This window comes from Pogona vitticeps, chromosome 13, assembly GCF_051106095.1.
Source record: "Pogona vitticeps strain Pit_001003342236 chromosome 13, PviZW2.1, whole genome shotgun sequence".
NCBI classification, from domain to species: domain Eukaryota; kingdom Metazoa; phylum Chordata; class Lepidosauria; order Squamata; family Agamidae; genus Pogona; species Pogona vitticeps.
In genome coordinates this window covers 20,400,303-20,427,537 of record NC_135795.1, presented here as the reverse complement: position 1 = coordinate 20,427,537, position 27,235 = coordinate 20,400,303, and the positions used below count along the sequence as shown (strand labels likewise).

Here is a 27,235-nt window from a genome sequence, read left to right as displayed (position 1 = left end):
CTCTGAGTTGCTGCAGAACTAGATAAAATTTAAGACTGGAACCATCTGTTTTGCAGTATATAAAACTGAGCACGGGCTTAAGTAGCTTTCTGGGCTTGAAATACGGGCCTCTGGTGGCTTCTGTCGGCAACATCCATTCTCCAAAATGGCCCTCATTCATGTTCCGCAGTCGCTCCTCGTTCCTGTGGTGAACGAGCGAGCGAGCGGCATCCAGGGCCGTTGGAACCAGGCGCAGAGGGTGGGAAGTCAAGCCAAGGATGTGGACGATGGGACGTTCCATAGAACATGGTTGCATTCGGTCTGCTTTAAACCTGAGGGGTCCCTTGGGTGCCAACCAGAGGATGCTGAAGGATGCTAGGCTCTGTAGTCCTATAAAACAACTTCCCCAGACTTTGGGCATCCCAGCTGGGACTTCATGGCGCCAAACGGCTTCCGCTTGAAACAGGTGTAACCGTGCAGTACGAATGACACAGGAAAAGGGCACAGAGACGCAAGCTTGACCCGAAATGAGCGAAAAGACTTTTGTGACCTGTTAAGGAACCAAAACAAGTTGTCTAGATCCATGGTTCTGAGCCTCGAGACCCCAGATGATACTGGGCTACAACTCCCAGAAGCCTTCACCACCAGCTGTGCCGAGCAGGGTTTTTGGGAGTTGTAGTCCAAGAACATCTGGAGACCCAAGGTTGGGAACCACTGGCCTAGATGGATGAAATCGATCAGTGTTGCGTTTTCTTACATTTATTTGTTGGTTTATCTCTATCCCTCAAGTTCCTTCTGGGAAGAGAGGTGGAGGCTTTGGTAAATTCTGATCCTTAAAATGAACCAAACAGAGGCTTCCTCCACCCATGCCAAGGGAGGGAGGGAAGGAGGGAGGGAGAAACACACCTCCCACCCATCTGACCCAAATCTGCCCCGCAAGAACAAAAAAAGAGTCGCAAAGGTGGAGGAGACCCCAAGCAGCCTCTTTAGGCCTGCCCTCTGTCCCCATGTTGGCCAAATAATTGTGTTCCCAGCTGGAAACCCTTGTCTAGCCTCACCCTCCCTCTCATGTTCCTCTGTTTTCCTGCCCATCATCCCCTCTGTGGCTCCTGCCAAGCCATTTTCTTCTTCCAGCCCCACCCTAGGCACCCAGCAAAGCTACCTAGCTCTTTCCTCCTCTGGTGATGATGATGGTGATGATGATGGTTCACTTGGACTCCCAACAGCAAGAGGTAGATGATCCTCCTGGCTACAAGAGCCATGGAAGAAACCAACCCAGATAGACCAGGGTGGGTGTTTCTTTTTCCCCCACCTGAAAGGTGCCCGGGGGGGGGATGTCATATCCTCTCCATTCCACTCAGCCCCAACTTTTGCCCCCTCCTTCCTTCAGCTGGAGGCCGATTCCCAGCCTGCCCGTCAGACGGGGACCCCTGGATGGGCTGTGGAGTCGGTCCCGAGCCCTGTTTTCTGTGGCCATGTCTTGGAAGCAGCACAGCAACGGGCGGCCCCCGTTGAAGTCTTTTGCCTCTCGGGGCACAAGTGCTCGGGAAGTGTGATTAATGATGTTTCAAGGAACAATGAAATGAGCGATCGCCTAAAAAGATATTAAAGTGAGCTAAAATTAACTGCTTTCCCCCTTTGCCGATAGCGGCTCGGGAGATGAAAAGCTACAGAACAAATCTTGTACAACCAAACGGGTTTTTCACCATCTCCTGCATCCCGCATTGCCAGCACACAGGCGCTGACGGACGGACGGACGGACGGACGGACGGACGGACGGACGGACGGACAGAGAGATAGATAGATAGATAGATAGATAGATAGATAGATAGATAGATAGATAGATAGATAGATAGATAGATAGATAGATAGATAGATAGATAGATAGATAGATAGATAGATAGATAGATAGATAGATAGATAGATAGATAGATAGATAGATAAAATCCCTCCCAATTTCTCAAACTATAAATTGTGTATCTCTCTCTCTCTCTCTCTCTCTCTCTGTATGTGTGTGTGTGTATGTATATATATATGTGTGTGTGTGTGTGTGTATATATATACACACACACACACATATATATACATACACACACACACATACACACACACACAGAGAGAGAGAGAGAGACTTAACACACCCTCAGATCTTTTAGAAATCAAAATAGGCCCCTGTTATTGTCGTACTGGGCTCTCAAGCTGCATCCAACTTAGAACGACCCTAATAGGAGTTTCAAGGTACAGTACGTGAAATATTTAAGGAAAGGCTTTAACCTGAAAAGAGTTGCCCCATAAGTCAGAATGGACTTGGTGGCACACAATTATGATTTTTATTAGATAGACCGTTAGATAAAACTTGATTACGGTCTTTTTGCAAAACCAGGAGCTGCTTTTCCGGCCCGTGTGGGTCCCGAGGGCCAATGTTTTCCATCCAGGCAGCCTGGGAGTAAAGAGAGACGGATGTCCACAGACCCCGACATTGTGACACGGTCGTCTTTCATGGTCTTAGTGATTCTGTGGAGGGAAAAAGAGAAAAAGAGGGCTCGGTTTCAGGGCTGAGCCCGGCTACACGAGAGTTTGGCTGCTGCTTCAAAGAACGGCTGGTCGCTGGTCCCTGAAGCGCTGCCGGCTTTGGCAGCAAACGCTCGCTTCTGCAGGAATTAAGTCTCGCCGATCTTAATAGGTCCAATTCCCAGGAACATCCAGGGCGGATTTGATTTCAGCCCGGGAAGAAAAGGAGGGGTTCCTTGCAAAGCGAGGATGGATGGGCAACTGTTTCATCAGAGCTAATCCGGCGACTGAATTAGCTTGCTCATTAAGTGTTGGACAGCTCATTAATTTCCTCTTTGAACGTCTCCTTTCTTTCTAGGTTTATGATGAATGTGACCTGGAAAGGCAGGGACTTATCCTTCACCAAAGAGGGCTACCAAGCCCATCCCCGACTGGGCGTCATTGTGTTGAACCAAACCCGGATGTGGGAAAAGGTGAGGGTCTTGGCCGAGGGAACGGGGACGGATCCGTTCTCCTGTTATGCGAACCGCCCTACCTCCGTGTGCGCGCCTGACCTCATCCGATTCAGGAAGCTCCGAGCTGGGTTGGTCCTGCTTAGTGCGTGGATGGGACTCACCCAGGGAAGGGCAGGAATCTCCAGGTAGGGCTAGGAAAGATGCCTGCCCAGAGCGCCGGAGAGTTACGCCTGCCAGTCAGAGTGGGGCATACTGGGCTAGATGGGCCAAACGCCAGGCTCAACAGGAGGCCGCTTCCTTTCTGGCTTGGTTTCTAGATTTTATCCCAGCCGAAGCACCGTGCCCTTCTGTTCTCGGTCCCTTTGGGTCTTTACTTACCCTTGACGATGGCCGATGCAGGTCTGCCTACAATTGCGCAAGGCAGTAAATACACTGGATGTGATTACGGGCATTCGGGGGCCGCCCCTGGGTAGCAAAGCAAAGCGTGGCCAGATTTAATTCCTGGCCACTCCAGTGGACTCGAGTTGTGAGAGCGAAGGGGCAGGGCCAGCTTGCGACCCTGCATTGTTGCTGAGGGTCAGCATAGGGAACATGGAGCCGGCGCTGGCCAGGAAAGCTTCCTTAGCCGAAGGAATGAGGACATGGAAGTGGTTGACAATCCACAAAGCAATTTGTTTTGTCAGAACATTCGTGGATCGTGAACAAACCATGGCTTGTTACATAAACTGGTGAAACCACCATTTCCCCAGGTGCAGAGTGTAAATCACCCCAGTTCACAGACTCAACAGGCCTCCAAGGATTAGCCTGAAAAATGCAGGCAGCTGTACTGAACCATGTAAACAGACGAGATCTTTTGGCTTCCTCCAGGAGCCGGTCTTTTGTAAAGCTACTGGATCTTAGTGGCCCATTTGTCGAAGGGATCATCTGCCAACAACATACTGTTCTCAGGAAAATCCATTTTTTGTTTTAATTACTGTAAGGATGGAAGCTGAGTCCCAAGGGAACCCTTTTGGGATGGGTAGATGATACTATACAGTAATTCCCTCCGGATCAAAAAGCCCTGGGCTTCTAATCTGGTGAGTTCTGGCTCCACAACACCATTGCTTTAAAAGGAGTGGGGCTCCTTTAGAGTAGAAACACGACTTACATGGCATAAATGAGAAAAGGACCCACCAGTGGGGAAGCTTATATGATCAGTTTTTTTGACCCACACCTTCAGGTGGACAGGTAGCCAGTTCCCATCATATTCTATCTCCCTCCCTCTGTCAGAAGACGCTGGGCATCTGATTTCAGAGTGGTTCGAAGCGACACAGAAAAGCTTGGGGTTTAACTCAATTTACTGTACAAAGCTCTCAATTAATTCACGGCTATGCATGGCAGTGCCGTCTGCAACAAGCTGGGCGTCCTTATTCATCTCCTCTGTAAATAAAGGAGGGGAGAGGGACGTGGAGGGAACCAAAGACGTCTGGCCGCATCCAGGCATCCCTTTGCACCTCTTATGAGTATGATTCTTGGCTCGAGTCCTGCTCTCACCACATATTTTCCTTGTGGTGCTCCAGGGCCATTTTAACTTTCAGAGAATGGTGAGATTTTGCATATGGGCAGCAATTAAAACTGGGGAGTATTAATTCACAGTCATCGCAGTTCTTGGTGCATCCTCCCGGTGAAACAGAAGAACTTTGGAGGGCAGGCGAGACAGGAGGAGAAAATGGAAAAGGGTCAAGGGCACAAAAAGCTGTTCTCCAGTCCAGCTGCCATGAGTGATGCAGAAAGGAAGCCCGGCTGACCCATGAATTTGTGGGAGGTGGGGGAACTCAACTAGATAGATCTGCTTGGGTGGTCCTACATGGCACCCTTCACTGGGCGAGGGGCGTTTCCAAAGGGAAATGCTGCATGCCTGCAGAATTGGCCAAGTCTCCTGTCACTGATAATAGAGCGCTTGATGTAAACAGAAGTGTTATCGTTCCTGGATGTGTTCCGGATCCTAAGTAGGACAGGGGGAAACTGCATGTTCGAATCTACTCCCTAAAGATTAGAATATTTGCATATGAACAGAGCTAGTTTTCTGGAGGCAGGAGCCCTTCTCCCCTGATGAGCTAGATTTCTGCAGGAGGGGAGTTCTCCCCTTCTCTGCAGTATTGGAGCAGCCACATCAAGATGCACGCCTTGAAAAGGCTCGTTTGAGCCACTGATGCCGATGGCTGGTTACATTTGCCATTGTAGGCTGTGAGAGCTGCCCCCCCCCGCAGACTGCTGGGGTGGTTTGCACAGCATCCTCCTGCTCCCTACACACACACACACACCCGTCATGGAGTATTAACCTAATTAATAATTTTGCCCCATCCTGCTTGAAACGATTCCCTTTCTGGTAAATGTCCCTTCCGCTTTTAAATAAAAATGAAAATGGACATGGCTGCAAAGCGAGTCCATCATCTTTTCTTTTTTCCAGGCAACACTTAAAAGGCTCTATGGAGAATTACGCCTCCACTTCTGAAGCGGAAGGAGTGGATAACTTTTGCTAAGCAATAAAGGCCAGCCTTCCTTCTCGAGGACTGAGGAGCGGGCCTCGCATCTGTGTCTCCTCCCTGGGGAGGCTTCTTCCTTGATGCTTTTTTTTTTTTGTTCAGCCTCTCTCTCTCTCTCTCTTTCAGTCCTTTTAGACGGCCTTTTAAACGAGCGCCTTCTTGAGTGAATTGTTCTTCCGCCATTAATCCTGTCCGTCCTGCAGGGGTGTCTTTGAGTGGGTCTCTGCAGAGAGCAGATCCCTTGATCGGGCAGCCTTCCTTCCATAGGAAGGAACTGCCCACTGTTAGTTATTCCACTGATTCATCGATTTGTCTTCCCTGTTGGGTTTTTATCACCAGGGAAGGAGAGAGAGAAGCCCGTGAGGCTTCCGTGGGTCAAAAGAACATGTCCGGCTTGAGGTCCGACATACACCTTGTCTTGAGGAAGGCTGGCGCCATGGAGGTTTGGTTCCAGATGCCCTCTCAGCCAGGAAACTGGTTTTGGGTGGCCTTCTCAACTGGCCTTCTTTGCAGGGTGGTGATGAAAATATCATGGGGAGTCCCATGTGCCACCTTCCGCCAACGGGAGGGAGCCTTTGAGCCTGGGGTAATTCCGAAATACCAGCAATTAAAGACTGTTCTCTTCGCGGCGTGGTAGGGTGGAAAACCGGGGCTCCTTGTAGGATCTTGTTTTGAAGACCGCCAGCCTTGGTTGGGGGAATCTCTCTGAGCCATATTCACCTCTTGGTGTTGCAGGTGGGGAAATGGGAGAACAACAGCCTGAGCCATAAGTATTCTGTATGGCCCAGGTTTAATTCTTTCAACGACAGCGACCCGGACAACAACCACCTCAGTATCGTCACCCTGGAGGAGGCCCCCTTCGTCATTGTGGAGGACATGGATCCCTTAACGGAAACCTGCGTGAAGAACACGGTGCCCTGCCGGAAGTTCGTCATCATCAAGTAAGCTGTCTTGTTTGGGTTCCCCCCCCCCCCTCGGTGTTGAAAGCGTCGTTTCGCCCATAAGCTGGTTGGAAAGACTTACGGTGAAGGAATGCAGCAAAGGCTGGCAGGGGGATGGGTGGGGTGGTCCACCTCCCCAAGGGTCCCTTCTCTGGAATCTGGCACCCTTTTCAGGGGTGGCCTCTGGTTTGGCAAATGCCCTTCCCAAGTAGGCACCGGAGACTAGAAGCTGGAAGGAAGGCTTTTGACTCCTAGCATCACTTTCCCTCTCCCTGCGGGGAAGGGAAACCTCGAACCCTTCCCTTGTCTGAAATGCCTGGTGGAGCCATTTCCCCCCAGGGCCCGCAGGCGGTGAGGTGGTCTCTCCCTCTTGCGAATCCGGCCACATCCGGGGCTTCTTTCTCTGTCTGCTTGTGCCCACCAGCAACGTCACCAAGGAAGGCAAGAACGTGAAGAAGTGTTGCAAAGGGTTCTGCATCGACATTCTGAAGAAGCTCTCCAAGGCCATCAAGTTCACCTACGACCTCTACCTGGTGACCAACGGGAAGCACGGGAAGAAGATCAACAACGAGTGGAATGGAATGATTGGGGAAGTAAGTTCTGTTAGGTAAAAGAGCTCGTAAGTCAAACCTTCGCCCACATGTGTTTGGATTTCCTCCAGGACTTTGCTGAGTTCTGTGGGTCGCCTAACTGTGTCTGGCTGTCTCTTTTCCAAACACCTTCCTCCCCCTCCCCCAATCTCCTTCCTTCCTTCCCGACCAGGTGGTCAAAAAGCAAGCGGTCATGGCTGTAGGTTCCCTCACCATCAACGGAGAGCGCTCGGAGGTGGTTGACTTTTCCGTACCGTTTGTGGAAACGGGGATCAGCGTCATGGTGTCTCGGAGTAATGGCACTGTGTCGCCGTCTGCTTTTTTAGGTAAGCCCCCTGCCCTCCTGCTTCTCCCCCTCCCCCCCCCGCTTCCATGTTTCTTTTTTTCCCTATAGATCCCTTTGGCTTTGTCATCTTTTCTTCCACAACTTTTGATGGGTTTTTGCCATTTTGGAAATGACTTTTTAAAAACTGCAAAAAGTGCACCTCGCCACTTTGTGACACATTTCAGTCTGTTGTTTGTTTGTTTGTTTTTAAAAAACTGCGCAGTTAAAAGTTTGGACAGGGCCTTATCGGCCTAATGCACAGCTGGCAATGGAGTGCCTGCCTTCGGTAAGGGAGTTGGAAGGCGACTGCTTTCTGCTCTTTCCTCTGGGGAATTCGACAGACTTTCTGGCTACCTCATGGCGCAGGAGTTAAACTGCTGCACTGCAGCCAAAACGGTGCTCACAACCCGGGATTCAATCCCAGGTAGCCGGCTCAAGGTTGACTCAGCCTTTTATCCTTCCGAGGCTGGTAAAAATGAGTACCCTGCTCGCTGGGGGGGGGAGGGGGAATGTGTAACCTGCTTAATTAACTTGCAAACCACCCAGAGAGTGCTTGAAGTGCCATGGGGCAGTAGATAAAGCAGCGCACTTTGCTTTTTTGCTTTCCTTTTTTTATTTTCCAAGATAGCATGCAGTGACAATGAGAGCACAAAGCCAGACCTGTGGCATTCTTAGTTGTGTGTGTGTGTATGTGCAGAATATAGAAATCCTGGTGGGGGGGGAAGGGGCAATCTTGTATCCAGTGACCACTTGCTAATTTCCTGGTCCTCACTCGTTAAGTTCTCTCTAGTCAACGTGAGGAAGGAAACTGAGATCCTGCAAACTTTCTCCTCCCCGGCTGAGAGGGAAACAAGGGAATTGAAGGAGATTTTCCTTGCCGACTCCCTATTGTGAGTCCTGTAATTTGTGAAAAACACACCTGTGCAAAATGGATGATTTTTCTCCTTGGGAAGCAAGGCGTATATACACAGGAGCAGGAAACAAAGACAGATCGTCTTGTTGTTAAAGGGAGGCCAGCACCCCAGTGGACACTTCGTATTCTTGTATTTCCATGAAACTGTGCAGCAGCTGTCCTAGTTTTACACTCTGCATGCTCTGTTGATGAAGTTTTCTCCAGCCAGTGCAAGGAGAGGGCGAAGAGCCCCAGCAACATCCTCGCTGTTCTTGTTTGAGAGGAAGCAAGGCTGGCAGACAATCAGGCAGAGAGAAGTGGTTGCCTCAGGTGGCAGTGCCTGCGGGGCGGCAGCAAAGTGTTGGAAGGGAGGGCAGTGTGTGGAATGATGTGTCTCCACAAGCTGCCCTTAAGTTGTTCCCAGGTTGTGTCAGCTGCCTGCCCAGACAGCTTGTAGATATGGAAGGAGTGGGGCATCATCACCTCAGGCGGCCAAGAGTCTCAGGTCAGCCCAGATTAGCAGGCTAGGAGTGGCTGAACAAGCCTCCCTCCTTTCTCATGGACCACGTCTGGTCAGACGTCTGCTGGTGTTTGGGGAAGGTTTGCATGGCTCATTGTGACTCATTGAGGAAAGGCTGGTGAGCATCTCCCTTGCAGGCGTCTGCAACCAAGGGCGGGACTGGGCGCCTTCTCAATTAGCTGCCATTAGCTGTGGGGAGTCAGGCAAGCCTTGCACAAGCTGTAGTAGGATCCTGGCCTTTCTTTCAGTATTTTTCTCATTAATGGCTTAACTCTGGTTGCTCCTCCCAGCTAGAACCGGGGGGGGGGGGGGGGGCGGCGGCGGCTCCGTGGCGTTTCACTTTGCCCAGTTCCGTTTGGTTCAAGAGGTGTTCTCTAGCTGGAGCTCCGAATTGTGTTGAGGACATGATGTTCATTTTGTTTCTCAGTCTCGATCACACCCCTAAAAGGCTGGGTTCCTTGATGTATTTGTAAAACATGAATCACAGGAGAACCGCGCTCCTGTTTTTCTCGATTGCCACTGCTTTCCCACCCACCCCACCCCTAGGTTTCCTCTTGGCCTCCAACGTATCCCAACGTTGGCTTGACCTGGCCTGCCTTGGGTGAAGCATGAACCCTGATCGGGATGCGTCTCAATTAGGGAGCTCGAAAACCCCAGGGGGAGAGACGGTTGGCGCACTCTGTGCTGGTCCTCCTGGTCTGTGTTTAATGAAGTGAACTCGGCCCCACGTCTCCCCAGTGTGCTTGTGTCGCTCCAGCTGCAGCCTAGATAGAGCAGGCACACCTGGTGGCCCCCCAGCCAGACTTGGGAGGGGGAGCAACGTGCCTGGTGTTTGGGCACATAGGAAACACACACACACACACACACACCCCGGCCTGGGGTGCTGGCATCTTGTCTTCCAGGGCACAGAGCTCAGCGTGAGGGTTGGGGAGTGTGGGGGCTGGCTCTCTTGGTCCCTCCTTTCCAAGCTCCCGTTGCAGAGTGCCGAGAGGGTCTCCTCGACCTGCATTGCGGTGGGTGGAGAACGTGGCCGTGTTGTCGTATTACCTGCTGCTATTTTGGTTCCTCAGAAACGATCTTCTCCAGCAAGCATCCGGAAAGCGGGGTGGGCATGTCACAGACTTTTTCTGCAGAAGGCTGGCTTTTATAACCCTCTCTCTCTCTCTCTCTTCCCCTCCCGCCCTTTCTCCCCCCCCCCCCCCCCGCAGAACCCTTCAGCGCTTCCGTCTGGGTGATGATGTTTGTAATGCTCCTCATTGTGTCGGCCATTGCCGTCTTCGTCTTTGAGTACTTCAGCCCTGTGGGCTATAACCGGAATTTAGCACAAGGGAGAGGTACGCCGTCTTCTTCTTCGTCTCCTCCAGATGCTTCCAAAGGAGGCTCTCTCTTCTCTTCCCTCCCCTCCTTTTTGCATCAGGGAAATATTTAGAGAGCACACAATGGAGAAGGGCACAGGAGCTGCTCCAGGGGATGACCCTCCATTAGCAAAGGGCCGACTTTTTGCATGACTGCGAACACAGCGGTTGCGCTTTTTGAAGGAGACAGGACTCATTTCTTCTTCTTCTCCTCCTCCTTCCTCTTGCGCTCTTCTCAGGCAGAGAGAGGCTTCCCGCGGGCGCCTCTTTGCCAAGGTGTTGCCACAAGCTGTTGCAGCTGCTGCCAATCTTGGGGGGGGGGGCTTTTAAAAAGTGATCTGATCAATTCATGGGGAAAAGAACAACCCATCTTCAGCATTTTATCACAGTAACTCAATGGAACCTATAGATCTAGGAGCACTCTACCTCTGTGTCCTCTCTCTGCCTCAGGGCATGGTAGTATCTCTCCCCACCCACCTCTCTCCACTTAGTACCTTCATCCCTCCCACTTTTCCTCCACTGACCTCTTCTCCCCTGCTTTATCCACCTGATAACCCTGCGAGGTACGCCGGGAGGAGAGGTGGGGAGAAGCGGAGAAGGGGACCATGAGGTGGACTGACTCCATAAGGGAAGGCACAGGCTTGCGTTTTACAAGGGCTGGGGGGAGGGGGGGCTGTTGAGGAAGAGGGCCTTTTGGAGAGGACTCCTTCCTAGGGTGGCCACGAGTCGAGGGGTGACTTGACAGCCCCTAACGGCAAAGTGGCCGTGACCAGAAAGGAGAGGCTCATGATCAACCCTTCCCTCCGCCAGCGCTCTTGGGGGTGTTTTCATGACCCCCTTTCCTCCACCACCACCACCACCCCTTTCTTGTCTCAGAAGGAATCCCAAGGAATAAAAGGCTGGGAAGTGGATGACGGGTGTGTGTGTGTGCGCTCTCTCTTGCCAGATCCTCACGGGCCCTCTTTTACGATCGGGAAAGCGGTGTGGCTGCTGTGGGGCTTGGTGTTCAACAACTCCGTCCCGGTTCAGAACCCCAAAGGGACCACCAGCAAGATCATGGTCTCCGTCTGGGCCTTCTTTGCCGTCATCTTCCTGGCCAGTTACACGGCCAACTTGGCCGCCTTCATGATCCAAGAGGAGTTTGTGGACCAGGTGACCGGCCTGAGCGATAAGAAGGTGCGTTTTCTTTTCTCTCTCTCTCTCTCCCACTGTTGGCCGGGCCGGCTTGAGGTGTCCGGACGCTGTCGTCCAAGAACATCCGTGTGTGTGTGTGTGTGTGGGTGTTGAGTTTGAGGACCACGGTGGTGGTGGTGGTGGGGAGGAAGACCACGAGGCCACGGCTGAGGTCTGGCGGCTTTGTTTCTTTATCTGGAGGAGTGATGAGTAGGGGGGTGTAACTTGGGGTGGGCAACCATCAAGCCCATGGGCCCCAAAACGGAGGCAGGGAAATAAATGGGGACACCTTCTGGCCCTCTTCGCTTTCCTTTCCTTTTGGCATCTTATGCAATAACACTCGACTTAGCGCTCAGGATTGTGTTCCAAGAGGGAGTGCTAAGCACCAATGAATAGAGTCCTATCCACAATGTACTTTACACCAGTCGTTCAAGAAGCACCATGTACCCCCAGTATATGCCTGATGGATGGGGGCCCTGGCCCCCTCCAAGGCCTAGCCTTCCCCTGGTATCCTCCTTAGGAACTGGGTTCCTTGCCCCCTCTGACGTCCAGCCTACGTCCGTTATACAACCTATGGGTGTGGCTCCATGCCCCTCCGAGGCCCACTCAACCTCCATATAAACGTTGTAGGTTGGGTCCCGTACCCCCATGGGACGCCTTATGGACTCGGCTCCAGGCAGCGTTCCATGCCCCTCCGAGGCCCCGTGTACTACTACGATCCGCCTGAAGGCCTTGTCTCCATGCGCCTTCTGATTTCCAGTCTACGTCCACTGTACCCTTTATGGGCGGGACTCCGTGCCCATTCTATCTCCTGTGTGCAGCTGATGGACTGAGGTCCACATCCCTCTTGAGTCCACCTACTGTGTCTTGTGTATGTCACTGGTCCCTGCCTTCTTCGGAGACCTGGTCAACCTTTACCTACTTCTGGGCAAAGGTCGATGCTTCTCTAGTCTAACCACTGTGCCTCAGGCCCCCTCTAAGGCCTGGTTGTCCTTCGCTGTAGAATGTGTAGGGCTTCCCTGAGCCTGTTACAGAATGGTTCAAGTCTGCCATAGGCCTAGTCTGCCTCCTTTGGAGAGGTCGTAAGCTGCACCCCAGGCCCCCCTCCATGGCCCATTCTGCCTCAGATGTTGTGTGTGTCTGACGGATCTCTGGGTCTACCCGAATCCTGGTCTCTGCTCTACACAGAGCAGGTCAACTCTGCTGGAGAGGCTGGTCTACCTTTCCCATGTAGACCTGGCTCCCATCGAGCATTGTGAAAGGTAAACTGTAATGGTTCTGGAATTAAGACCAAACTCATCTCTCTTAAGGCTCAGATGCTTAAAGACGGCATCCTTAGAGCTTCGTTTTAGTTCCTCCTTAATTCTTCTCCCTTCTCCTCCTCCCTCTTCACAGTTTCAGCAGCCCTATGCCTATTCGCCTCCCTTTCGGTTTGGGACTGTCCCGAATGGCAGCACGGAGCGAAACATTAGGAATAACTATAAAGAAATGCATGCCTATATGGTGAAGTACAACCAGAAAGGGGTGGAAGACGCCTTGGTCAGCTTGAAAACTGGGTAAGTGTTTCCCTTTTTGTTCTAAAGCATTCGGAGATCCCACTTGATGTTTCAGAGCAACAAGCTGGAACGAGCAAAATCGAAGCCTAGGAAATGGACAGCTATTTGCCTTTTTTTTTTTCAGCAAAGAGGGAGACGAGGGGCTTAACTAGGCAGGGGAAGACACGAGGAGACAATAGCTCTAGCCCTACCGCCCTCTGTCCATTATCCCAACTGCCATACATACGTCCTCCGCTTTGAGAAGGGAACGAGGTGTTATCAGCAGCGCCTGTACGTCCAGCCCTACCAGGCACATTTGGCAACCCACCCACTGCTGCAAGTTTTACCAGATCCTGCAACAAAGCAAGAGTGATGTCCCTTCTCAGTACTGCAGGTTTCACAGAAATGTGCAAGAAAGCATTTGTGAATATGCGCAGACCAGCACCAATGGGGGCAAGGGGGGGAGAGAGGGAGGAATTCCTATCTCGTGGTGATTCCCAAGGAAGAGAAGAGATCTGAAGTGCCCCCTCTTGACCACGCGAGGACCACTCAAGGCTGCCTCGGTTTTCTTGAAGAACCGTCTCCGTTAGGATCCGCCGAGCAGAACCTCCCCTGGCATCTCCCTGTGAAAGGCTGCAGGAGAAAGCAACACCCGGCCTGGGGACCGCCATGGGCTGCGCCACCTGCCCCTCCGCCGCCGCCTCCTCCTCCATGCGCAGTGCAAGTGACACCTTGTCGCCGGCCCCAGCCAGTCATTGTTGTTGATGGCTCGGCCCCTGCTGCCATTTCTCTTTCTTAAGTGATTTTTAAACGTGGACATCTCAAGGTGGCACCTGGTGTTGTTTCCCTTGATGGACATCTCCTGCGGCAGATGGTGCAAATCACCTGTCATGTACACTCTGTCTGCGATCGATACACGGCAACTGCTACCGACTCCTACAGGTTCGGCGTTTTTCTGTCCCTGGGAACCTGCAGAGGCCAGCCAAAAGCATGCTCTGCCGGCTGCACAGATGCCCAGCCTTTTCAGAAGTCCTGCTATCTTTTTATTAATATTTATTTCAGAAAACGTTCTACAAAAGGAAATCCCAAATTTTGGAAGACATTATGCACACTGGGTGTGTGTGTGGTGCCTGCCTATCGGCTTCTGATCAGCTGATCGGCAGCCAGTTGGCAGAATGGGCTTTGTGCCGTGTGGTAAACTCTCCTGGGGGGACCCAATTTGTGGGTGAATAACTCAGACGTCCAATATCTAATTTTCACCAAAGTTGGCAGGTGTGTTGGAGAAAGATATAGGAAGCTCTGTTGTGATTCTGGAGTCTCAAAATACTTGGAGAGAGCTTTCCTGGGGGGTCCTCTTTGTGACTATATAACTCAGGGGTCCATAACCCAGTGTTCACCAAACTTTCAGGGGTTGTATAAAAGCAGCTGAGGAAGCATCCCTAGAAATTTGGTGTCTCTAGGCAGTTGGGGGCCAGTATTCGTATATTCATATTCGTTGATCCGTTAACCTTGACGAATAACAGACCAAAACGGAATTGCCAATTTTTTTTAATTTGTCTCCATCTCTAGTTCTCGCTAAAAAGAGAGCTTCATTTGAAAGGAGCAGAGTAGGCGTGTGAAACGGTTAGAAAGTGTTTTCGGTGTCTGTGGGATCAGGCGAATAACGTGGGTTAGCTTTTGATTCTGCCGGCGGTTGTTCCCCCGCCCCTGCATGCACTCGGCTGTTTTTGCGAGTGTCGCTGTTGAGGAATATGAAATGTTGATCGATGAGAGCTGGAGAGAGGGAAAGCAGCGCAGAACACCCTTCCCCTCCCTCAGAGGTTTAGGCTTTCCACCGCACGCTGCTTCCTGCTGTGGAGGCGTGTGTGGCGGCGGTTAGCGTGCATCGTTTCAACTGAAAAATAAACATGCGGAAAGAAAGGTTTCTCTAACGTGGCAGGAGGAGATGGAGAAGGACCACGAAAGGCCACTTAGGAAGAAGGACTCTGATCTCCAAGCCTGGACACGTCCACCATAACCATCTCCAGATGTTCCTCCCAGTCAGCAGGTGTGAGGTGGACACAGACTGTGTGAGGAAGGGGGTGGGGGGTGGGAGCCGGTGTAATGCTGTTGGCTTCTCCTCTGGTGACTCCTCTCTCGGAACCACCAGCTGCAGCTAGAATCCAGCCACTGCTGCTCCTTCCCAGCCTTTCTTTGAGCACGGATCTTCTCTGGGACCTCCTTGAGTTTTTATCTCACAAGGAAGTAGATCTTTCTCCTTTAATCCCCTTTCAAAAAATTTCCAAAGATTTTTCCCCTTTCAAAAAAATCTCCCGAGATCTCCAGAGTTCCAGAAAAACCTCTACTTCTACTTCATTGACTATGCAAAAGCCTTTGACTGTGTGGACCACAGCAAACTATGGCAAGTCGGGACGACAGAGGACGAGAAGGCTGGACAGGGTCATCAAAGCTACCAACATGACTTTGACCCGACTCCGAGAGGTAGTGGAAGACAGGAGGGAGGGCCTGGCGTGCTCGAGGGTCCATGGGGTCACAAAGAGTCGGACATGACTTAACAACAACAACAACAACAACAACAACAAAGTCTCTAAAGCAAAGTCTGTCGTGACACCTTGGAGCAGTGAATTCCAAAAACTCCTTAAAACTCCAGTGTTGCCCCACCTTTAGGAGCAAAGCCCTACATGGAGGTGAAGAAATTTTAAGCCAGAATGACCACAACACAGGGTGTCCTCCCTTTGGAGCTGATGGTGAGTTTGTATTGAGACCTAAGGAGGTTCTGGACTGGCTTTTTCTATCAGTTTGTGATCTGGGTTTTGTGTGAGGTATTGGATTGTCTTAGAGTGTTTAAAGAGGTTTGAAAGAATGCTGAAAGCCAATGCCATGTAGCGAATCGACTAGGATCTCAAGATCTCGTCTGGGTTCAAATCGCTTGCCAGGCCATGGAAACTCCCTGGGGTCGGCAGTGACAAGTCCTGGAACATCTCACCTACTGATAAAGTAATTTTTTGCAATGGTGATGCCCAGAATCCTTGGTTGTCTTATAAGCAACTTTTCAAAGCTCTTGGTTGAAAGCCTCTGCTCTTAGTTTTCTTTTTTTCAGTCTCTTCTCTCCCCCCCCCCCCGCTTCCTTGGTGGAGATTCAATTTGAGATTTTATCCGCTGTCAAATGTGGTTAACCACATTATGCCTACTATAAAGCAGCAAAATGAATGTGCAGAGAAACTGACAGCATGCTATATATTTTGAGTTATACGGATGCAACAGCTAAAAAAACGGCCTGTGTTTTTCAAAGAGGGGAAGCGTTGCTGTGTCTTAAAATACCAATTTTATTTTATTCTCCTTGCATCCTGTGGACTGAAATATATATAAACATATGCTGGGTATATGTTGGCAGTGATTTAAATGCAGTCACTCCAGTTGCATCATGGAACTCAACCCATGGACTATAGCAAAATGGTTTACCAAGTGAGGGACAGGGTACATGGGAGGTTTATAAAATCTGAATGCTGTTGAAGGAGATACGTTTTGGTTGAGATTGTGTTCACGTTTGACATGCCATGAAACGGAGATGTGGCATCTTCAGACGGACCAAAGGAGGGCAAGCCGAGGATGCTAATGTTGTGGGTTGGCGAATCCACTTGGGTTTTTAGTCCGAACGTTGAAGGAGGTCTCCAGGGTGCAGAATGGGGCTGGAGATGAAAGGTCCTGCTTTAAGTGGGTAGCCTCTCCCGCGTGAGCCGGAACCTGCCAAAGCCCATTGTTCTGGGGCCAGTCTGGGGACTGCTAGATAATATATACGGGGAGGAGATTTCTCTTGCTCTCTGGATTGACACTGTTGGTTTGATGCAAAGGAAGGAAGGATGCCCCCCCCCTCTGTGAATCATGGAATACATATGATGCTGCTCCTATACCATCTACTTTCTGGCAGGATGGGTTCAGATCAACGCCTCTACGAGAAGCGCAGGGCATGGAACGATGGACTCTGAAGAACATTACTTGGGCAGGACTTGGAGATCAATGCTTGTGATGCGCCACAATCTCATTCAGCATAATCTTATGCACAGGGGTAATCTCTATGTGCCATGGTGCAGTCAGATATGTGTGCCTGAATGTCAGGAATGGTACCAGACTTCATGACGAATCCACTGAAGGCCTTTAGCTTCTTTAAACGAGCCACCTTCCAGTTTACCACGGGAGAAACAAAGCGCATGCACTCCGTGATCTGAAGTCTAGAAGCTAGTTTTCCTGGCTGCATTGGTTTTTTTTGGGGGGGGGATCTTCAATCCACACTGGAATTGTATCTTTCCATTATTTGCATAATTGAAAATGTTCTTCCTTCTCAGCCACCCTGATCATTCGGGGAGAGAAGGAGCTTCTCGTCCATGTTTTGAAAGCTTTGGTTGCTTAAGCTAATAATTCCACTGATTAAAGCTTGCCGTCTCTAAATTGAACTGGCTCCACTGTTTAAGAGAGGAAATGTTCGAAAACTTCCCTTCTGCAAGCTAGCGTGCCATGAAGTTAATAGTGAAGATTTTGGATCTAGAGGGGAACGATTCCTCAAGTGGTTTTTGTGGAGAACGATCCGGTTCTGGGTTTTTACGCTTGAGAAACCAGAACACATAGTTCAATGTGGGCATTAAATTCACCCCTAAAAGTGTCTTCTAAGGGCCTCCGTTTTTATGCTAGTAGCTGCTGAAGAAACCTGGACCACATAGAATGAGAGTGGAGTCCTGGTGTATTCCGTAAACCTGGGTTTTCAACCAGAGTGAAGCCACCTTTGGAGTGGATTGAACCTGTTTTTTTTTCCTGGTCTGCCTTTCTCCACATTAGATGCACCTCTGCATTTTCCTGATTAGGTTTTATTTCCCTTGCTCTCTGTGAAAATGCCCATTACGGATTTTCTTCATCCTTGTGTGCAAAATGAGAAGTGCAATTCCCCCCTTCCCTTCAAGAAAGCAAGGGTTTGCTTTTTCTCAGCTTCACAAAGAAGCCGCCTAGAGTGGTCCTATGTGATTCAGGTAGGCGGGATATAAATTAAATAAATAAATAAATAAATAAATGTGTGTGTTTCTCAGGTGATCCAGAAAACGTACGGTCCTCTGTTAGTGGGTGGAATTTTTAAAAGCAGAAACACTAGGTGTGTTGTTTGTCTTTTTGCAATCAAGCACCCCATCCTTTTGGATTTGCTCTGGATCCATGTGGGTGTTGAGTTGCACAAACACAAAAGACTTGAGAGACATTTTGGTGCAGAATTCTGGCTAAATTCCTAAGTGGCCTCTCGCGGCCCAGCAGAAGTGTAGGGGATTCACAGAGGAGAATAGCTTCAAGTTACCTAAATGAGTTCTCATTAACTGGGACTTACGGTCTCAATAACTCACTCTGAGGCCTTTGAAGTAGAAAGAATTGGAAGGTGTCGTTTCCTTAAAGTTGAATAGATCAAGCAGCAAACTGAGAATAAACAGGACCCTTTTGAGCGAAGGACTTCAATGGGCTCACTGACCGCAACAGACTGCTTAACCCCACAAGACAAAAGAGAAAGAAAACGTTCAAAAGGAAGAGAGGCGGGGCTCTCTCTGAATCAGAGGCAGGGAAAGGAACTATTGGTTAGTGCTGTCAGTGATTGACAGTCACTCCAGCCCAGAAAGGCCCCTCTTAGCCAAACCTACTAGGAGCAGCATGCGAGGTTGTAAGAAAACCTCCAACAGCTTTTGCATGTTTGATAACTAGAGGGGCCAAGCATGGATGGGCAGCGCAGATATTCGTCTGGACTGCAGGCTTCCCCGGAAGGAGATCTGGAATTCTTTATTTTAATTTTTGTTTTTGTTTTGTTTAAATTGTGTTTCTGGTGTAAAACACCCTCTGTGCTGCTGATGGAGTTAGAGGAATGGGATGATTACGACATGAGGACAAGTTGCAACGCAGGCCATTGAGTCCTTCGAAACAGCCTCCCTGCGAGGCGATAGACGAAATAGCCAGGCAAGCTTGTTTTTCTCCTCTTGCCAAGCGCCGCTCCGATGGGAAGAAGACAAGCTGTTCAGAGCGGTTTCCACGCAGAGGGACAGGGGCGACAACCGAGGGAGCAGGAGTGAAATGACGGCGTCAGGTTGACTTACAACGGACAAGTGAAGTGGGATGCTCTGCAGATCGTTCCCTCTCTTTCCCCCTTGAGAAGGCTTGAGTCTGCGCCGAGGGTGTGGCAGAGCGCCGCGTGTCAGGCTGCATTAGGAGCAGGGAGAAGCCTTGCCTCGGCAACCCTCCAGAGTTCGAACCAAGTTGGAGGTCTTCACGAGACGTTCCCTGAGAAGCAGCGCTTTCCACCAGGTTCCGGCAATGCACACCTTTCGAACTGTATTCTCTCCAGGCAGCCTGATTTGCAGACCCCACCCCCACCCCCGGGGTGGAAGCAGCTCAGCCGAGTCTCCGGTCCAGGATGCAATGAATGGAGTTTGCACATTGTTTTTTTATTTTTTAAGGCTAGCTATTCAGAGCAGGGCAGGGAATGGAGGGCCAGCTTTGAGGCTCCAGGAATCTTCTCTTGCACCAGCCTTGAGTGGCCCAAAACCTGGGGCCCAAAACCTGAGGGGTGTGTGGAATTTCCCCCTGGATGGACAGCAGGCTTTCCAAATTTCCCAGCAAGAGCGAAGGGCCTGGGGAAAACTTCCCAGGACCTGGTGGAGGTCTTTGGTCCCCCGCCCACCAGAAAATAGGGTCGGATTGCTCAGTTTTGGCCAGGAGGGTTGGCTTTAAGGTGTCATCTGATCCAGTCTGGTCCCTTTTAGTTGGACTCTGGGCCCCTGTATCCGGATTGCCCTAGATCGTGCCTCCTCGCCCACTTACTGGCTGAATCTCGGACTTGAGCTTGGGAATCCCAGGCCAAGGGGTCTTGCTGCCAGCCTGGCGACCTCATGGGCCAGGATCTCCTCCCTCGGCTCCACCTTTTGAGTCAAATTCTTCCAAGCCTTGTGGACTCCACAAGCCGCCTCTTCCGCCTCCCTTGCCAAGCTTTGGTGCACAAGCTAAGAAATGAATGCAGAGATTGCTGGGGTGTCTAAGCAATTTGTTCCTACTTTTCCCTCTCAATGAGTCTTTTTATAAAGAGAGTTCAGCCACGCAGCCCTGTCACCAAAATCTGATTTCTCCATGCCGTGATAGATGGCTCTGCGCTGTTGAGGCAGCCGCAAAGAGCAAGCGCCTGGCAGAGAGTTAGGCAACCTGGAGCAGCCTTGGATTTCAGATGGCAGGGCAGAAGGCTGCTTTCCTGGGTCTTGGGTCTGCGAGGCCAGGCCCTCCTGCCTGCTCCCAGGGTTTGAAAGCAGGGTCAGAGAAACTCTCCAGATAGATCCGGTGGTGTCAAGGAACTGCTGCAGAGCCAGGGGCTGGGAATTTGATTCCCCCCCCCCCGTGCCGCCTCGACCAGGGGCTGGATTCTAGGGTCCCTTTTAGCTTTGCTATTCTAAGATGATGATGATGATGATATTATCTAATATATAATCATACCAACACACAGCTGCATGAAGGCAATGATGAAATGAATTTGTGGATTTGCTTTATCCCTGAATTTTGTGCAGCCTATTTTCCTGTTATCAAAAGCTACTAGGAGGATTCTTCTAATTAAGAGGTTGTATATCAAGATTTTAAATACATGGAAAAGAACAATGAGATCCAGAATTAGCTTTCCTGGCCAAAGGTTTCTGGGAGATGTGACCCAATAAATTCACACAAGGTCTTTAACAGGGCTCAACACCATGCCGCTTTAACTAAATGAGGGAGATTAGTGTCCATGTTCTATTCCGAAGCAGCCGCATTGGACATATGTGAGGGGATGAGGACTATTATGTATGGGGGAAGGAGGTGGAGCATTTCCAACCCACCATGGCTCTCCTACCTCACAAGCTTCCTTCTCAGTAAAAACAACAAGGGAACATTTTTAGTGCACTAATTTGAGGTGAAAGAGTCAACACTGTCTCTACAGGGTCTTCACATGAGTTTGAAGTGCGAAACTATAGAGGTTCTGGCCTCCTTCTAAGATGCCTTTGGAGCCATATTATCTAGAGGGGTCAAATATGGTGCATTGCCACTGTCTTTAGCTACGTTTCTAAAACACCATCTTTTTTTTTTCTCCAGAAAGTTGGACGCTTTCATCTACGATGCGGCGGTCCTGAACTACAAGGCTGGGCGGGATGAGGGCTGCAAGCTTGTGACGATCGGCAGTGGGTACATCTTTGCCACAACCGGGTATGGAATTGCCCTCCAGAAGGGATCACCGTGGAAGCGGGCGATTGATCTTGCACTGCTGCAGTTTGTCGGAGATGGTAGGTCGGAAGGACTTTGCCCTCCGTCCAGGGTTTTGGTGACCACTGTGATGAGGACTGTTCAAGCTCACAGCATCGTTTCAGGGCCACTGAGAGGATGTTCGTGAAATGACACTTTTCATTCAGAGCGTAGAACTAGGGGGTTCTAAAGAATTACTTGTAATTCATCGGTTTTGGGGGGGGGTTGCAGTAAGTACAGCTTAGCAATGCACGACTGTTGTTATATAGCAAGAAAATACATTCCTCCTTTTGAAGAACAACTGTTAATTGTTCCAGCTGCCTTCATAGTTCAACGGGGCAGGTGGCCTCACTAATGGGTGGTTCTCCTGTTTGTGGAGGATTTCAGAAATCAAGGGGTTTCATTTTTGGCCTGGAGAGAGTGGGGCAGCTTTTTTCCACGCCAGCTGCCAATACCGTGCAAGCAGTTTTGTGGAGCTGCCACTGAGATGATTGAAACAGCATCATTAAGTGGCAAGGATAAGAAAAGGCATTGCCCAATTGAATAAAACCCATGCTTGATTGATTAACCCATTAACATACTGCATCTGAATTAATGCGGAATGGAAAAAGCAGGGAAGGGTGGCACCACGTGCCTCTTCTCAGGAGAGGCGTTCTCCCCAGAGTGGGAGAAGAGGGCAGGCTGCCAGTTTAGGGGGAGAGGCTGTAGCTCATGGCCAGGGATATCTGAAGTTCCAGGGCCTTGCATTTTGGAGGGGAAAGCATAAAAACAAAGATACTGGGGGAAAAAAATCTAATGACTTATTTGCAGCACCTGAAAGAAGTGCAGATTTTGAAAAGACAAGGAATTCATTCTGGGATTGATGCCAAACCAAGAGTGAATGCCTGAGAGCAACTGTTGCGGGAGCTCTCCAAGGTCCTGATTCTGTTCAGGAGTTAAGGTTCAGTGCCTCCAATCAGTCCTGTAAAGTCTTAAGTTAAAGGCTAGTGCAGATTCACTAAATCCTCTTCTCTGGTACCCAGAAGCAGGTGTTAATGCATGCCCGCCCACCCCCCAGCATAGAATGCGCCAACGTTTATCTTGGCAGTTGCGGACTCAAGGCATTTTTCATTGCTTGACACCCACCCCCAGGTGAAATGGAAGAGCTGGAGACCTTGTGGCTAACGGGCATTTGTCACAACGAGAAGAACGAGGTCATGAGCAGCCAGCTGGACATTGACAACATGGCAGGTGTGTTCTACATGCTGGCGGCCGCCATGGCGCTCAGCCTCATCACTTTTGTCTGGGAACACCTCTTCTACTGGAAACTGCGTTTCTGCTTCACCGGGGTTTGCTCCGACAGGCCAGGATTGCTCTTCTCCATCAGCAGGGTAAGTATGATGGGTGTAGACATGAACCTCACCCATGAATGGGGAGGATCCACAGAAGCACACATGTCAAGGTATCCACCTTAGAAGAGACCTTTGGAGGACACCTCCCTGAATCATGGGCCCTGTTGGCTGGGGATTCAGGGAAATGTGGTTCAGAAATCAACTTTTCCAAGCCCTAGCATGGGCTAGTTGGTTTTTTGATTCTGTAATAACAACTAAGTTGCATCTGATGAACTAAAGGCTATGCAGAGACCCTTTCTAAATTGAAGAGATGGAACATATGGAACAAAACAGAAGGTCTCTAAGGAGCTGGGGTTAGTGTCAAAAATCAGATCTGGGGGCATGGGGAGCTTCAGGAAAGAAATCCCTAGATCTTGTCCTAGATATGTTCCCTTGACCTGTTGCCCTCTGGATGTCTTGGGCTATAGGTCCCATCATCCCAGCTGGAATGGCCATTCAGGTGATGGCAGCTGTCTTTAAAAAACAGCTGGAGGAGATGCCATCAGAGAAGACTGATTATACTCCTTCAGGGTTTCCTACAGTTCAATAGGACTCCGGCTTCAGGTTGTCTTCAGTTAATCAGCTTCCCTCCTGAAGAGGACGGCTACTGAGTTGTATCTTTCCAACCCCATGCGTAGCTGAATCTACTCAAGTGGAAACCATCCTTTCATAGACTTCTGTTAACACGGGTTTTTTTAGGGTCTCCCCATCAAAAGAAGCGTTCAGGACTTGTCTAGTTCTGGACCAACAACAACAACAATAATAATAAACACAACACACCAACCATGGTTTTACAAGCATGTGTCGTTTTAGCCCTTTTTCACTTTTCTGCCCACCAGATGTGTATTCAGAAAGTCTAAAGAACTGAAGCCTAGGGACACCCCCCCCATTTTAATAATCGGTTTTAAAAAACAATGAACAACTCATGAAATAGCACCGTCTTGGCCACCCCCCTCGAAGCTCATCGGGAGGAGCCAGCCTGGGTCCCCTTGGAATGGAATCTGCCCCTCCCATTCCCAAATAACATAGTTTCCCCCCCCTCCTTCCTTTAAATGATCAACCTAAACTTGGAGCCTTCTGCCCAACCATTTACACAGCCTCAATAAGAGCAATTAGCATTATACATGAGACCACTCCCCCCCCCCACAACGAAGGAAGCCAACTTTTGTTGTTGTTGTTGAATCCAACCAATGATTATTTTAAAAAAAAAATCCCAGAGACGTTATTTGTTTCAATACAGGTTGTAAATATGCTTAGTCTTAATCTTTGGCAACTTCCAGCGGTGCTCGGGTGGTGTTGGTTTTTGTGTTTTTTTGTTTTTAATTAGTTAATTGACTCTGCAGCCCTATCTTTGCGAAAGCATACAGAAAATAATTGGATGGAACAACCGAGCCCTTGTGTTTAATTAACAGGAGAGGACAGGTGATGGGGAAGAGGCAGCCCCGGGATTTTGTCAAAATTAATCCGGCCTTGTGGCGCAAACACACAAGCGTTCCCTTTCCCAGTGCTTACTGCTCAGTAAGCAGACTATATGTGTACATGGGGCTGGTTTCTGGATTGTTTAAAACCCTGATGGGACCAAATATCAGAAAGGTTTCGAAAACAGCAGACAGATGCTCATCACCTGGGCAGGTGGGTTTGACCTCATCGTGGGTTGCTCAGAAATAACAGTGCTCAGGGGTAACAGAAGCTGGTGGGGAACTTCCCCTCCCTGGTGGTTAGAAAGTGTGACGGGTCCCACACTTCCCCCTCACCTCCTGTGAGCTGAATTGAGTCACAGAGCAGTCTCATTCATTAAATCAAGGAAGCCTTGTGGGACTGCCCTTCAGCCAGGTGCCAGATGCCGAGGAGTTATCTTGCAGAGACATGGCAAGAGATGGGGAGGAACCACAGTGAGTTGGTCCCCCATAGTGTTGACGTTGGCTCGATTCAGGTGCAACCCAGTAGAATCCCAGTGGGGCCCAGGTATCCCTTCTCAGAGGTCACCATGACCAAGAGCTGGCAGTAGGTTTGAGAATTTGGACTCTCTTTTTCTCCCCAGCTCATCTGCCACTGCGCGATGTCATGCGTATTTTGTCTTTTAAACTAGCCCCTTGAAAGAGGATGTTTCATCTCTGTTTATGTTGCACCCCCCTTCCAGGGCATTTACAGCTGCATTCATGGGGTGCACATTGAGGAGAAGAAGAAGTCGCCCAATTTCACCTTGACAAGTTCTCAAACGAACATGCTGAAACTGTTGCGGACGGCCAAGAACATGACCAACGTGGCCAACATGAATCCCGCACGGATGAATTCCCCCAAAAGAACAGCCGATTTCATCCACAGGGGGTCCTTGATTATGGACATGATGATGGACAAGGGGAACCTCATCTTCTCCGACAACAACAGGCCCTTCCCGCCCAAGGAGAACATCTTTAGTGACAACATGAGCGACCTCCAGACCTTCAACCGGCACAAGGACAACCTCAACAACTACGTTTTCCACGGGCAGCACCCCCTCACGCTCAACGAAACGAACCCAAACACAGTGGAGGTGGCCGTCGCAGCTGAAGCCAAAGGGAATTCGCGCCCGAGGCAACTGTGGAGGAAATCGATGGAATCTGTGCGCCAAGAAACCCTCCGGCAGAGCCAGAGTTCTCAGCGGGAGAACGACTCGGACGAAAACCGCCAGCATGTCTCAAAAAGCTCGCGGTACCTGCCAGAAGAGATTGTGTGCTCGGACGTTTCGGACACCTCCAGCCGAGCCACCTGCCACCTGGAGCCCGAGAGCAACGGCAAGCAGCCCAAGTCCAAGGAGAACGTGAAGAAAAGACCCACCTCCAAATATCCCAAGGACCCCAGCGAAATGGAGCTGACTTACCTGAAGAATAAGACTCTGCCCCGGGATAAAATTTACATTATAGATGCCGATAAAGAGCGGGGCTTCCATCTGGAGAGGCCTCAATATATTGAGAACCTGATCCTTCCAGAGTCGGCTGAGTTCTCTGAGGTTTACCAGGATCACACCGACAACCACCAGCAGGCAGAGCAGAGCAACCGGACTCCATCGGCGACCGAGGACGGCCTTCTGAGCAACGACCAGTACAAGCTGTACTCGAAGCACTACGGCTTGAAAGAGAAAAATGCCTCCCTGGGCGAAGCGAACGAGAGGTACCGGCAAAACGCCACCCACTGTCGAAGCTGCCTCTCCAGCTTGCCCAGTTACGCCGGACACTACCTGAGCCGGTCCCCCTTCAAGTGTGACGCCTGCGTGCGGATGGGCAACCTGTACGACATCGAGGAAGACCAGGTGTTGCAGGCAACCGCCGACGCGACCCAGCGGGACGACACGTATCGGCATGACTGGATTCAGAACAACAAGACCCAGCCTCCCCGGAAGAGCAAGCTGAAGATCAGCCGCCAGCGCTCTTTCGACAACCTCCTGGACAAAGCCAGGGAAACGGACGCCGGGAGGCCGGCTCGCAGCATTAGCCTGAAAGAGAAGGAGACGCTTCTAGAAGGCAGCCCGTATGCAAGCCTGTTTCAGGCTCCCCAGAGCAAACTCTTGAGCAGCCAGCCTCCGCTGTTCACACGCACTCTTGATGACGGCAAGAGGATCCGGTCCTTGTACCCCGACCGCTCTGGAGAGAACCCTTTTCTGCACACCTATGGCGAAGACCAGCACTTGAGTCTTGGACGGAGCCCGGCTGGCCTTTATAAACAATCCCAGTCCTTGCCCGCCAAAGCGAGGAATGATAGTTACTCAAGGTCGTCGACAAAATTGGCCACCTCGTACTGTACCAGGGACGGCCGGGTCCTCAATGATATGTACCTTTCGGAGCATGGGCTGCCTTACTTCGCCAATACCGTGTACACGGTCCCGAGAGCATTAAATTCCTGCAGCAATAGACGCGTGTATAAGAAGATGCCTAGCCTTGAATCCGATGTCTAGCGTTTCCGTTAGCACTTTTATCGACAGATATGAAACATAGTTGCCAGCATCTGAGAAACGAAGTTGGGGATTGGTGGGGGGGGGATATTCCTTAGCACTTGTGCGGAGAATTGGCGATGCCTTCCATATTATTGAATTAAGATACCGATCCGTGGCACAGCTGAACCAAAAAGGAAAGAGGGTGGACGATAAAATGAGGCAGACAAAATTAGTCTCTTCCAGGAGGTATCTATACTACAAACGTGACATTGGCTTTCGTCGGACGTTCCACTTCTCTCTCAAGTGGTCCGGAAGTCCCCTCTTGTTTGAGGGCACTTTGGTTGTGATGGATGTGGTCCCTGGCTTTCCACGTGGCCGTGAAATTCCCTGGGAAGGTCCTTAAATTGTTTTCGGTTTGTAGTATAAATACGCCCTCAGGAAATGAGTCCAGTTGGGCAAAAGAGGGGGGAAGGGAGGGGGGAAGGGGTAAAGGCCACAGTTGGTGGTCAGCCCCAGTAATATGTTGGCAACCATGTTATTTTTATACAATTATATGGTTATTTTACCTTGGATCGAACCCTTCTAGCACTTTCACCCCTTGTAATTCCAACCCTGCAAAACTTTATTTTTTAATAGAGAATAAGCAATATGGTATGCATGTCCTTTGATACAGAACCACCACCACCACCACGACAACGACAAATTAAGAATGCGTTTGCACACCAACAAGGGCAAGACTTATCAAAGAGATTAGAAATTTAGTCCTTTTTTTTAAAAAGAGAGAGAAAACCTATATATAGAGAGAGCTCTATCTGTATGATTTTGTTTCATCTTTGCGTTTAGACACAGTCAAACAAAAGCAAACATAAAAAAAAAAGAAAAA

At 50.1% G+C, this 27,235-nt stretch overlaps 1 protein-coding gene across 1 annotated transcript in view; it reads left to right on the top strand.

Annotated features, from left to right (window-relative positions):
- Window positions 1–27,028, top strand: part of GRIN2A (glutamate ionotropic receptor NMDA type subunit 2A) — a 120,768-nt gene extending 93,740 nt beyond the window's left edge. The window contains exons 5-14 of the mRNA XM_072982660.2: window positions 2,849–2,963; window positions 6,206–6,411; window positions 6,836–7,004; window positions 7,174–7,327; window positions 9,947–10,072; window positions 11,040–11,269; window positions 12,662–12,822; window positions 20,926–21,113; window positions 22,204–22,442; window positions 24,583–27,028. Of these exons, the coding sequence (XP_072838761.2) occupies window positions 2,849–2,963; window positions 6,206–6,411; window positions 6,836–7,004; window positions 7,174–7,327; window positions 9,947–10,072; window positions 11,040–11,269; window positions 12,662–12,822; window positions 20,926–21,113; window positions 22,204–22,442; window positions 24,583–26,373 (3,379 nt within the window). The 3' untranslated portion in view covers window positions 26,374–27,028. The remainder of the gene's footprint in view (window positions 1–2,848; window positions 2,964–6,205; window positions 6,412–6,835; window positions 7,005–7,173; window positions 7,328–9,946; window positions 10,073–11,039; window positions 11,270–12,661; window positions 12,823–20,925; window positions 21,114–22,203; window positions 22,443–24,582) is intronic.
- Window positions 27,029–27,235: the final 207 nt, after the last annotated feature.